General features: G+C 36.9%; 1 protein-coding gene across 1 annotated transcript in view; it reads left to right on the forward strand.

Annotated features, from left to right (window-relative positions):
- Window positions 1-13,434, forward strand: part of Pgm2a (phosphoglucomutase 2) — a 302,858-nt gene that overhangs the window by 64,181 nt on the left and 225,243 nt on the right. Inside the window, exon 4 of the mRNA XM_090406595.1 lies at window positions 295-463. Within this exon, the coding sequence (XP_090262721.1) occupies window positions 295-463 (169 nt within the window). The remainder of the gene's footprint in view (window positions 1-294; window positions 464-13,434) is intronic.

Raw genomic sequence — 13,434 nt, forward strand, 5'->3', positions numbered from 1 at the left:
GTGTTGATGGTAAGGATTTGAAGTTTGGATTTTTCTCCCAGAAGATAGAATAGAAAACCAGTTTTTCTTCTTGAAACAAAACAAAATTCAGAAAAACAAACAAAAAAAATCATTAAGTTAACATGTTTAGACCTTAATATAAAATTGCATATTGCATTTCATTAGGGTTTTTGTACATTTAAATCTAGTAATAATAATGTCTGAGAATTTGTATCATAGAAAGTCTCTATTAATTATGTAATTGAACTTGTTTGTTTGTAATTTATACTGATTTATTTATTCATTTACATCTAGGTTTGCCAAATTGTCAGCTGTTGCATTTATTCAACAGGGAATTCCAGTAAATTTATATTCCAAGATAACGCCTACTCCATTTGTACCTTTTGGAGTACTCCAACTAGGATGTAGTGCTGGTATCATGGTAACAGCATCACATAATCCAAAGGATGATAATGGCTATAAGGTATTTTTTTTTAAATTTATTATAAAAAAAAGCAAAAAAAAACCGTAATATAAAATATCGTTGCACTTTCAAGTCTGATGTATCTTTCTTTCTCAGACCAACCTGATAAGGTAGTTTGATAACATGCTCATTCAGCTGATATAAAATGTCTGCTCTTCAGTGAAGGACATATACATCATTTGTTAACGATTCAAGGTATTTTTTTAAATGTTAAAAGTTTTTTAGAAATGCCGTTAATATTATCTTTTGGAAATATGCCATTCAAATTAAGTTATGATATATTGTTAAAATAAAAGGAGTGGCCACTAGATGGTCACTACGTACTTGTCATTGATAAAGAGTTCTGGTAAAGATAAGTGCTATTTTGTGTAATAATTGGCAATATTGCTTATAATATTGTTTATTTTTGATAGTTTAGTGTGCGTGTGTGATAATTGGCTTTGTTACTGACTTTTTATATTGAATTTTTGAATCTTGCCTTGAACACACACAAGGTTTATATGCCATGCAGCATGAAGATCAAATGCTATTAATGATGTAGACTTTTCAAAAATGGTTCAGTGTCATGAATGCAATGTATATGTCGCAAAATGTGAAAGATGTGTTTGTGGAGATACTGAACAGGAGACGAGAGAAAGTATGGATTTGTAGAAAGTGCGATATTTTGTTAGACTGAGAGTTATTAGTATATGTGAAACAAACTGAAGGAATGAAAGGTAGCTTAAATGAAAGAAACATAAATGGAACAAAAGCTAGTGAGACTGAGAAAGTGAAAGAACGTAAGAATAAAGAAATGAAAGTAAGTGACATGAAAGCGAAAGGAAGTAGGAATGGGGAAATGGGGAGAAAAGGTGCTGCAGAACAAGAGGTAGGGAGACTATGGGAGTGACAGAGTGCAATTGCTAGAATGCAAGATTTGAAGAGAGAGTTGTTCAAAATGAAAAATGAAATGAGGAATATGCGGAGTAATATTAGACATTTAGTGGAAACAACTGAGAGGACAAAATAATAGAATGAAAGAAAAAGAGGTAACGAATGACTCGAGAACAGCAGCATATGGAGATCCCTTATTAGAAGATTGGTGTTAATGATAGAGTGTATAAGGTCTGCTATCCAGAAGGAAGAATGAGCAAGATAATCATGCTTTGGATATGAGGAAGAAATGAGCAAGAGAGAGTCAGTGGGGTTTATGGGAATAAATGATTTGGGTGGACATAAGAAGAATGTAAGGCAGATTTCAGGAGCTTATTGAGGAGAGTGAAAGATAACCGTGAGGTCAGTATAATGGGGGATAGTTTGTCAGTGTGTTGACAGGATATGACAATGATGAGTTTAGCCAGAGTGCAAAAATCATGAATGGTACTGTATTTACTTGAATATATCTCACACATTTTTCCTCAAAATTAAAGTTAAAAAATCATGGTGCGAGATATATGGGGGGATTTTTGGAAACTAAACTTTTTCAGGAAGAAGTTATGTTTATAATTAAATCCTCAGTATTAATTATTATTTTAATTGCTTACATAGAGCCTCCTCAGCTCAGTCGGTATAGATGAAGCTATTTGGTCAGAAAGACCTGGGTTCGATTCCCATCCAAGATGTGAGGAACCTTTATCTGGTCTCTTTCAACTAGAGGTGAGTTAACTGGTCTCACCTGGAAACTCAGGTGTTTTATCCCTCAGAATAGGCAAACTGGCCCTGTGAACACACATGAATTTACAGTCATAAAATATTTATACTTCAGCTTAAAAAAAAAAAATCAGCTAATGCCTTTTTATTCCCATATACTTTTGGAGACTGAGTGGCCAGTTCAATCTCCACTGGTACCAATCAGAGATAGATGGCCCAAGGCTATCACTAATTAAGTGGTTCATGGTGAAGAGAGACGGCTCAAATGTGCCGCCATCTCGTGGTCCCTAACACAATATATTTAATGTCTGAAATAATGTGGGTTCTACGGTCGATTTTCTTAAGTTTACGGGACAAAAAACCTGAGTTTCCGGGAAGAAAAGCCCGCTTGCCCGTGCCAGAGATCGATTAACTCAGGAACCGGTCGAAAAAAGGCTTAGAAAAATTTCCTCTAGTCACCGACTAGACTCGAAACCAAGTCTTCCTTCGCGCAATCCCTCATTAAGTGCACTTGACCCATCCTAACAGACAGGGGAGAAAACCCCATATAAATGAATAAATAAATTTTACATGTTATTTATAAAATTAATGCATTTAAATTTTAATTATCAATGTTATTTTCTTCTATTCGGTATGTCTACTTCCAGTCTCTAGAGCAGTTTCCTCGTGTGCATTGTCAATCTACCCAAATGGCATCATCTTCATTCCCATCCAGAGCATAGATGCCGATTTTAAAAAACCTCTTGGCAATTATTTCTGGCAAAATCGTATCCCAAACTCTGAAAATCAAGTTGTATAACAGTTCTAATGATGGTCTCTTAATTTCCCTGCCGAAGTCAGGTCATAGCCGCTGGCTGCCACCCACTTCATGTAGAATTTTCGTACATAGTCCTTGAGTGGTTTGTTTTGACGAAACATCCAAGGGCTGTAGACGAGATGTAAGACCACCAAGAATAATGGCCACATTGGTCTTCACATCCGAAAGTTTTCACTGTTTCTGCAATAACAACATTCACTATCTATTTTTAAAATTTTTACCTTTTTTTTGTGTGTGCGAGGTATATGCAAAACTTTTTCTTTCTTTTTTTTTTTTTTTTTTTTTTTATAAAGTAAAATCAGAGGTCAAGATATATGTGAGCGTGAGTTATGTTCGAGTAAATACAGTATGTTGGCAGAGCTTTGGGAGAAGAATGGTTTGTGGATGTGTGGCATGTATCTGAAGGAAGAATGGAATTGCACAGAAGTGACAGATTGCATTTGAACAGCTTTGGAGTAAGTGAACTGGAGAAACTGTTGATAGATGGAAATGCAGTATGTGATGCAAGCAAGAGATCAGAAGTAAAACTGAAGTGAAAGATCAGGAGAGTGGAATGGAAGAGACTATGGTACTCAGCAATGAAAACAGCAGTAGTGTGAAAGATGAACAGAGAGAGAGAGAGAGAGAGAGAATGAGAATCAAGGGCATGCCAATAGTGTCTGCCGCCTGTGTGCAAAACTTTAGTTGCCACCCCTATACCCAGTAGCATGCCAGTAGTGTCTGGCACCTGTGTGCAAAACTTTAGTTGGCGCCCCTGTCCCCCCCCCCCCTTCCAATAAAAAAATCACTTAAAAAAAGTTTTTTTTAAAGTATTTCCTCCTCTTTGGTGCCTGTGTGTGTCGCACACATTACACATATGGCCGGCGCACCGCTGATGAGAATGCAAGAGGAACAGGGAAACAGTGGAGGGGCAAATCCTGGGTGGACAAGGAGGCACAGCAGCATAGAGAGAGAGAGTGGATGTTGGAAGTGGTAATAAATGTATATATTGTATGTGGATGATCAGCATAGGAATGGAATAGATTGGAATGTGAGTGGGGTAGTTGAGACTGAGTTGGATATATGGAATAAGCAGCAATAAGTGATCAGACAAGGGCAGGTATGATGGGGAAATCACAATTTGAAGGGCTTAGATAGGACTGCTTATAGACCCGAAAGTGAATGTCTATATTCTATTTACAAATGCTAGGGGTGTCAGAAATATGGGAGATGAAATTGTTTCACAGTCTGAGTTTCTAAAAATTGTTGGAATAAGTGAAACATGGGTGAATGAAGATAATATCCTGACAGAAATAGAAATGGAAGGGTGCGGTGTTGTTTGCAAGGATAGAAGAGACAAGGAGAGGGGGGGTGGTGCTGATAATAGCAGGAGAATTTTGTCCACATATGGTAGACATGAGAAAGAGAAAGAGCAATGATTTTGAGGTGGAGATGGACAGGAAGAGATATTTAGTTGGATGTTGTTGTAGGCAACGGAATGTGGAGGGAGATGACGAAGAAATGTGTAAGCAACTTGGGCTAGTGAATAAGGGAAGAGTGATTTTAATTATGGTAGTGTGGATCAGAACGAAGAAATAGTTTTTGGAAATAAGGAAAATTAATTTCTCAAGTTCTTGAAAGACATCTATCTTCGGAAGTATGTAAAGGAGGGCATGTGAGGATCGAGAGTTTTAGATCTAGCCATTTCATCAGAGGATTACAGAGTGAGTGGGGTTTTGTACACTTCCCTCCAGTGGGCGAGAGTGATCATGAAGTGATCACCTGGCTTGTGGCTAGCCATAGGAAGTTAATAATAATCTGTGAGTAAAGAATATGAGGATGGTCTGAAAAGTTCTCAGCTACAGCATGGAATCAGGAGTTGAGCAGAAAGGAAATAAATGCTGCTTGGGAGCTGACAAAGAAACACTTAACACCATCAAAGTGTGAATGTATTCTGAAGGATAAAAGGCTGAATAAGGTAGGTGTAGATGGATGAATGAGGGGATTAAGCACGAAATCTGGAAGAAGAAGGCACTTTGGAGACAGCACAAAGTGAACGATAATAATCGGAATTGCGTGAAGAGTACAAAGAACAGGCACAGTGACTCAGTTGGTAAGGACAGCAAAAGTACAGTTCAGGAAGAAATAAGTAAATCAGGCCAAGAAAACCTTTGGGAGTTTTTCGATATTTGACAAGTAGAAAGAAGAATGATCATGGTAAGATGATGTTAATGGATGAAAGTGGGAGATTGGTAACTTCTGCAGAAGACATAGTTGAGGTATTCGGTGTAAAATCAGAAGGCACACTTGTAGAGAATGAAATGAGAGAAGACAGTGGTGAGCAAGCAAGAAGTATATGAGAAGTTAAGTAAGCCAGATGTCAGTAAGCAATAAGACTTAATGACATATTACCACATGTCTAAAGGGAATGTTCTAAGGAGTTAGCATCAGCCTTGGTCCACCTTTTTAACAAGTCTTACAACAGCACAAATCCAAAAGGAGTGGAAGGAAGGTAAAATTGTTCCACTTCAAAAGGCAGTGATAGTGTATTACAGAGCTTGCTTAGTAAAAACAGTGATATTCTTTGTGCTTGTCAGCATGGGTTTGTTAAAGGGAGGTCGCATATAGCATCAGGCATCGATATCAGCAAGTTGTGTATGGAGGGAGAGGAGTACAGTATCCCAAAAGAGGGAAAGTCACTAGCGGTGTGTCAAAGAGGTCTGTGTTGGGACCATTGTTATTTAATTTGTATATTAATGATATTGGGATGGGTTTAACTCAGGATATACAACTATTTGCAGATGATGCAAAACTGGGGAGAGTGACGAGATATGAAGCAGATGTTGTGGCTTTACGTGTAACTTGAATAGATTGTACAAGTAGGCAACAGTATATGGAATTGTCAGTTTATTGTTGCAAAATGTAAGGTTCTGAAATTTGGTAAGCAACAATGGGATGCAAAGTATACACTTGGTGGGGAAATTTTGGGGAAAGTTTGAGGAAACAAGAGACCTTGTGGTGGTGGACAAGGATTTAAAGTTTAGAGGTCACATTGCACAGGTTGTGAAGTCATCATATTGGATAATGGCAATGAGGTGGGGAGGACCTTAGCATGCAGAAATGGTTCTGGTTCCATTGTATGAGGCAAGATCAGGCCTCATATAGATTATTGTACACATATTTTGTCCCCCAGTTTTCATGATAATGAGGATATATTAGAAATGGTCCAGAGAAGACTGACTAAGGTGGTTTGCAAAATGTTATGAATAGGAGAGAGAGGATATGATTGAGATGTTCAAGTTGGTAAAAGGTTGTTACTGGGTTAATGCGGAAGAAATTTTTCATGGAATGGGGGAAGGGAGCTAGAACAAAGGGACATGTCTCGGAACTATATAAGGAGTATGTAATCAGGAGCAGGTTGTTTGCATGGAGAGTGGTTGGTGAGAGAAATGTATTACCTGACATTGTGATGAATGTGGATACATTGAAAGAGTTTAAAGCATGGTTTGATGGGCTTTGTGTTTAATAGTGTGCTTCATGTGATTAGGAGGGTGTAAATGGGGGGTGAGTTTGAGCCTTTTGACTCCATGGAGGTCTGATGTTAATAATAATAAATAGTAAGTATAAAGAATGAAATATCAGTTATAGGCAATTCATATACTACCAGAACAGTACAAAGTTTTCATGGAAGTTTGTTTTTGCAATTTTATCCTTTATATATTATTGATTTTATTCAGATATTACATTAGCACATTCTCTAATGGGTTTAAAGATTGAGCTATATAAGGGTTGGGAGGACACCACATAGTCTATAAAGAATGTGGAAAACTGATTGGGACTTTTGACCTACTACCTAGTCCTTGCTTCCATGAGGTGGCATCACTTTCTCCATTTACTAAGTGTCCACCACTTAGATGCTGAAAAAATTATATTCTATCTTGGCTGGAACTTCTTATTCATTACAATGATAGATATAGCATAACTGGATATCATGCTGGCTGGATGTTTCCTACTTTTACCAAGCGGTCCTTGTCAGGAAGTAAGGTGAATGAAAAGTCAGTCACTGGAATAACAGAAGGAAATAAAACATCAACAGAACTGAAGATAAGCATAAATGAAAGAGGCAGTTGTTGGGGTAAGGGGGAGAGAGATAGGTCATACTAATTACAATTCGTTACTGAGACCATAGAGACTAAAACAGTTGATCTTTCTAAATTATATGATTTATTTAGCATATGATTTATTTAGCAAACCCTGAATTCACCATTATTTACTGTCTTCAACAGGAGTCAATTGTAAGTATAGATATGTAGGTCAGTTTGCCCTCCTAATGAGGGATTAGGTATATATATTTTATGACTAAATCCGTGTGCTCATGGGGCTAGTTTGCGTGTTCTGAGGGATAAAAAATTCACGTTTCTGGGTGAAAAAACCCATTACCTCTGTATAAGACTGGCTAACTCACCTTTGTTCAAAAGAGACTAGATAAAAGTTTCTCATGTCATAGATGGAAATTGAACCCAGGTCTTTCCAACAAAAAGTCTATACTGACTGAGCTACAGAGGCTCTAGAGATTCATATGAAGAAAACACATACAAAAGAAATGCCTTGTTGATTGTTATTATTAAATAGAGATAAGATTGATCCAGAATAAGAATGTACAGAGGATTTAAAATAGGATGCCATGTAATGTTGAGCAGGATAAAAATGTTATCCCATATTGAAAAGTAAAATGTGTTTGAAGTATTAAAAAGTGCATAACAGCTCTGAGATGTGAACAGCTTTATGTAATCATATTTCACAACTGTAGACTCAGATATACAAATATCATTGGGAAAAAAGTGAAGAGGTTGAAAACAAGAATTGCTACTCAGAACCACTTGAAAAACCCACAAGAAAAGACTGTCCTCAGCAAATCAGCAAAAGGAGCATATCTGCAAGGTTAGAATGCCCCCCCCCTCAACTGTGTGCATTTTGAGAAAAACACAGTCAGATAAAAAGAAAAATAATTGGACAAGGAAGCAAACAAAAGTAATGGGCATTGCATCAATAAATAGTGATGGCCAGGACATGTGATGAGAATGTCTGACAACAGATAAACAAATGAACACCATGAACTGGTTATCAGAAACGAGGTAGACCAATAGTAAAATGGCATGAGATAAAAAGATGTCATTGACATTTATGGTGGAGAGATACAGATCAGGTGAAATGGAAGAAGCATTGAGAGGCACTTGTCTAATAGTGGAGACTAAAGAAAGCCGTTATGATGATGACTTTGTCTTTTTTGAGCAACATTATCTTTTAAACCTATGATTTCTTGACTATATAGACCATCAGTCTCTGACTATCTATGTTTCAACTGAACTCAGTGTTTCCTCCAGTTTTTCTTAGTTGCTGAAATGCTTATATAAAACTTTCCTGGAACTATAAGAAAAATCCTCTATAACTCTCACATGCAGTTTGATTTTCTTTTTTTATAAATTGATACATCTGTATTTAAGTTTTGTAGATCTGGAAAAGTTATATGACAAGGTGCCAAGAGAAAAGCTATTCAAAACACTACAGTTGTATGGTGTCAATGAAGTATTATATCAAGCAATACTTAGTCTTTATTTGAGTTGTAAGTCAGCAGTTAGAATTTAAGGAAGTACAGGAAGATGGTTTAATGTTAAATCTGGTGTGAGACAAGGATGAACATTATCACCTCTGTTATTCATTATCTATATGGATCACATTATGAAGGAAAGTGGTATTAAACATGATATCAGAATTGGAGATGTTAATATCAGCTCTTTGCTTTATGCGGATGATGTTGTACTTCTAAATAAATCCCTTACAAGTTTGCAAGATTCCCTGACTAAATTGAATAACTGTTATAATAGATATGGTATGAAGGTCAGCAATAACAAGATAAAGACAATGAAAATAGGCAGAAGCATTGAAAATATCAACTGCATTGTGAATGGAGAACCTATAGAATAAGTAAAACATTTCAGTTACTTTGGCATGATTTTTACTGAAGATGGTAAATTAAATATGGAAATAGAGAACAGAATGAACAAAGCTGGTATGGTAGGAAGTCAACTGAATAAATTTATATGGAATAAGAGAGAAATTAGTCAAAACACTAAATTAGTGGTATACAAGACAGTGTTCAAACCAATTTTAACTTATGGATCTGAGAGCTGGGTCAGAAGTAAAACACTTGACCAAAGACTAGAGACTGCAGATATGAGAGTCCTGAGAAAGATTAGGGGCATGAACAGATGGCATCAATGGCAGTATCATATTAAAAATATGATATTGCCAAATCAATCTGTTACCTATCAAGGTAACAGATTGATTTGGAGGAAAATTGTAGATAGAAAGTTAGTAATAATGTATGTTGTACTATCATATTCTGTACGCCCTTTGAGGGTATTGCATCAATAAATAAATTACATCATCACGTCAGGAATTTGATGATGATGATAAATTGATACAATAAGATCTCATAGGAATCCTGATAGATATGACCAGAGGAAAATTTTCAGTATAAAATTTGTAATGTAAACTTTCCTGTTATACTATGATAGTATTAAGATGAAAAAATTTGAAGACTTGTAGCACATTTAAGAGAACATAACATGATCTGTATAGTGTAAAGAATTAACTTCCTATCTCTTATCAAATATCTGGTTGAATACCACATTCTTTAATATTAGCTGTATACACTGCACTGTTATAATCTATATAGACCTAATATTAAAGAATGTGGTATATTCCCATTTAACATTAGTCCTCTCTTTTATATGTAGTTTAATCCCATTCATTTGATCGTTATGTATGATAAGGTTCCAGTTGAAATTGTAATGTTATTTCCCATTGTTTCTATGATTACTAGATTGTTTGCTTCAAGTAAAATTACAGTCTTAGTTATCCCTGTTTGGCCTCAGTCCAGTTTGTTTTTCATCAGTTTTTTCCCCATCTTTCTTATCATTTCTTCCAGCCTTTCCATCTTTCCACAAACAGTAATAGGAAAATTCATCTATTATTTTCAGATTCAGTTGCATTTCTCTTTTTAATAAATTGAATCGATTAACGCTGTTCAGTCATCTGATGAAGTTGTAACTACTTCAAAACTTTTGTTATCTTTTTTCAGCATTTAATATTTATTATCATCTACTCTACCTGTCATTTCACGTTTCAGTTGTCATGCAACTTAACTGAAACTGTACTAAAATGTTCATGATTGCATTCTTCTTGGATACTGTCTACAGCAATTCTGTTGCTTGCTGCTGTCCTATTTAATACTTTTTCGAAAATAATAGCTCCAGACATCCAGAATATCTTCCACGTGCATATTCCATTTGTCTTTGATTCCTTTTGGGTGACTGTCCTCTGTCGAACCCTTATCAGACTGAAAAACATTTGAACAGCTTTATGGTATTTCTTGTAGAAAGGCTTATACACTGGTTAAACATGATAATTAATACTTAAGGAATTGACAGCGTACACTAGAAATATAAATTAAATCAACTTTAATATATACTTTCCAATATTTTGGCAACATCACTTTGCCATCTTCATGGGAACTTAAGATAAAGACATGTGCACGCAAGTACTACATACCAGCAAATGAGAAATGAAGCGAGGAAGCTACCATTTTCCTAAAGTCCTGATGGTTCCCCCTGGCGAGCTATATTAGGTGTTCTTGTCCTTTGGGCTGAAGTTCTTCTGATGTATGTTTCCCAAATTTGGGACAGTCTCATGCATCCAAATTTGTTGAGGTTTGGCGTGTTCCTAAGGGCTGAGGCTGATTCCAAGAATAGTCTTTCATATTTGAACTTGCTGCAGTGTATTACTGTGGCTTTCTTCCAACTTATTCTGTGGAGAATATCCAGAGCATGGTCTGCAAGCCTAGAGTGGCTGTACTGGTGAAATCGGATGTATTCCTTGTGTTCTGAGATTCTGATATTTGATGTCTTACCTGTTTGGCCAAAGTAGGACAATTTACAGCTGCAAGGGACCTGGTATACACCAGGTAGGTCTAGGGGAAGTGGTTGGTCTTTAGTGGAGCAGATAAGGGATGCCAATTTTCTATATGGTCTATAACAAGTGGTCAAGTCATGTTTTTTTAGGATTTTGTTGTTTTTTTCTGAGATGCCTCAGATGTAGGGAATGGTGATGGATTTAGAGTAATCTTTTTTGTGAAGGGGGGAAGAGGTGGGTTGTGGATAACTGGTTTTAGTATTTTTTGGATTTTTTTGGAGCGGATAGCCATTGGCTGAGAAAGTGTTAAGGATGTGATTTAGTTCAGTGGTTAGGACTTTGTCATTTGAACAGATTAGTTTAGCCCTGTTGAATAGTGTCTTAAAAACTCCATATTGTTGTGAGGGGAAGGGGATTATTGGTGAATGTATCTGCCTGTATGGGTGGGTTTTCTAAAAACTGAGAAAACCAAGGTACCATCAGGTTGGTGGGTGAGTAGTGTCTAGGAAGGGGAGGCTGTTGTTTTTCTCTTTTTCCAGGGTGTTGGTTGTTTAAGTGTGTTAGGAAGGAGAGGAGTGTATCTGGGCCATGTGGCCAAATAGCGAACACATCATCAACTTAGCGAAGCCATGTGGTAGGTTTTTGTGGGGCAGAGTTTAAGGCTTTCTCTTCAAAAGTCTCCATAAAGAAGTTGGCCAAGGGTGGGGAAAGTGGTGAACCGATAGCTGTCCCCTCTATCCGATGCTTGCTACATCCGATTTCACCAGTACAGCCACTCTGGCCTTGCAGACCATGCTCTAGATACTCGCCACTGAATAAGGTGGAAGAAAGCCACAGTAATACACTGCAGCAAGTTCAAATATGAAAGACTATTCTTGGAATCAGCCTCAGCCCTTAGGAACATGCCAAACCTCAACAAATTTGGATGCATGAGACTGCCCCAAATTTGGGAAACATACATCAGAAGAACTTCAGCCCAAAGGCCAAGAACACCTAAATAGCCTGCCAGGAGGCACCATCAGGACTTTAGGAAAATGGAGCTTCCTCGTTTCGTTTCTCATTTGCTGTTATGTAGTACTTGCATGCACATGTCTTTATCTTAAGTTCCCATGAAGATGGCAACTTGACGTTGCCGAAATATTGGAAAGTATATATTAAAGTTGATTTAATTTATATTTCTATTGTACGCTGTCAATTCTTTATGGTATTTATCTTCCTTATACTTTTCAAAATCTTCCTGTCACTCATGTTTAGCTACTTTCACACATGGCTTTTCTTCATTTTTCTAAAAGATTCTCTGAGAATATGTGCTGACTTATTTGCCAGGAACGTGTGATTTCTTTTCTTTGATTACTTGTTTTACTTTCTATGCCCACCTTGAATTTTTTATTTAAATTATTTAATTTTTTTTAATCTGTGAACTCAATCATGTGTTTTCTTGGCCAAATCAGTTAATATTTTCTTCTGATTCTATCTGAAAGGTTTTCATTTTCAAACTCTCTCTTTTTTTCCTAAATCACATCCGAAAGTGATTTTTAGAAGAAGTGTATTATATTCATTATAGAAATTGTGGATTTTACAACCGTATTATACATTTAGAGGTGCTTAAGGGTCAAAGCTGTATAACTGAGAGGAGACCTCCACATAGCCTTCAAAGGAATGCGGAGAACCGACCAGAGCTTCTGACCTAATGTCCAATCCTCACCTTCTCGTGGTGCACCCTGTTGGGTATCTATCTGGATAGTGAACGAACAAGGATGGGCTGGCAATTTGGGATTTAGCTGGCCAAATTGTATTCTTATTGGCTTAAACCAATATAAAAAATGATGGTACAACATGACAAAATTTCATGCCGGCTGGGGCTTTTCCCAGTTAAACAAGGCCCCCGTTGTTTTCGCAAGGGAACCAGGGCGAACAGCGAAAAGGTAGCTACTGGAACAAATCCTAAAACACACCTCAACTCAACATCCCCAGAGTTAAAGATTGGTACTATCAAAATAAGAAGCCTGAATGGCAAAGAAATGGAGCTAGCCGAAGAATTAGATAAGTACCAGATTGACATAATAGGGGTGACTGAAACAAAAAAGACAAAAACTGGTGAGATCCTTAGAGATGATAAAGCTGACATCAGAACAGGAGAAAAAGATATCCTTGAAGTATGGAGTAATTACTTCGAAAAATTGCTAAATGAAACAAGCAGTGATAGCACAGTGGTAAAAAAACACTCAACCGGCTCACAGTCAGGAATACATATTCATACTTGACGTAGAAAAAGCCATCAAAGGCTTGAAATGTGGAAAGGCAGCAGGAATAGAGGATATTCAGCCAAAAATGCTGAAGTATGGTGGTATAAAAGTCTTACAGTGGCTGCACTGCATAGTTCAAAAGGCCTGGGCATAGGGGCAATTTCCAGATGATTGGAGTAGAGCTCTCATAGTACCCATATATAAAAAGAGAAATAAAACTGAATGTGAGAATTACAGAGGTATTTCCCTACTGAGTGTTCCTGGCAAGATCTATGCAAGTATACTTGAGAAACGGTTGAGAAGAATTGTGGAAGAAAAGCTTGGTG

The sequence above is a fragment of the Typopeltis vanoorti genome, chromosome 16 (assembly GCF_054136105.1).
Source record: "Typopeltis vanoorti isolate ZY-2024b chromosome 16, IOZ_Tvanoo_1.0, whole genome shotgun sequence".
NCBI classification, from domain to species: domain Eukaryota; kingdom Metazoa; phylum Arthropoda; class Arachnida; order Uropygi; family Thelyphonidae; genus Typopeltis; species Typopeltis vanoorti.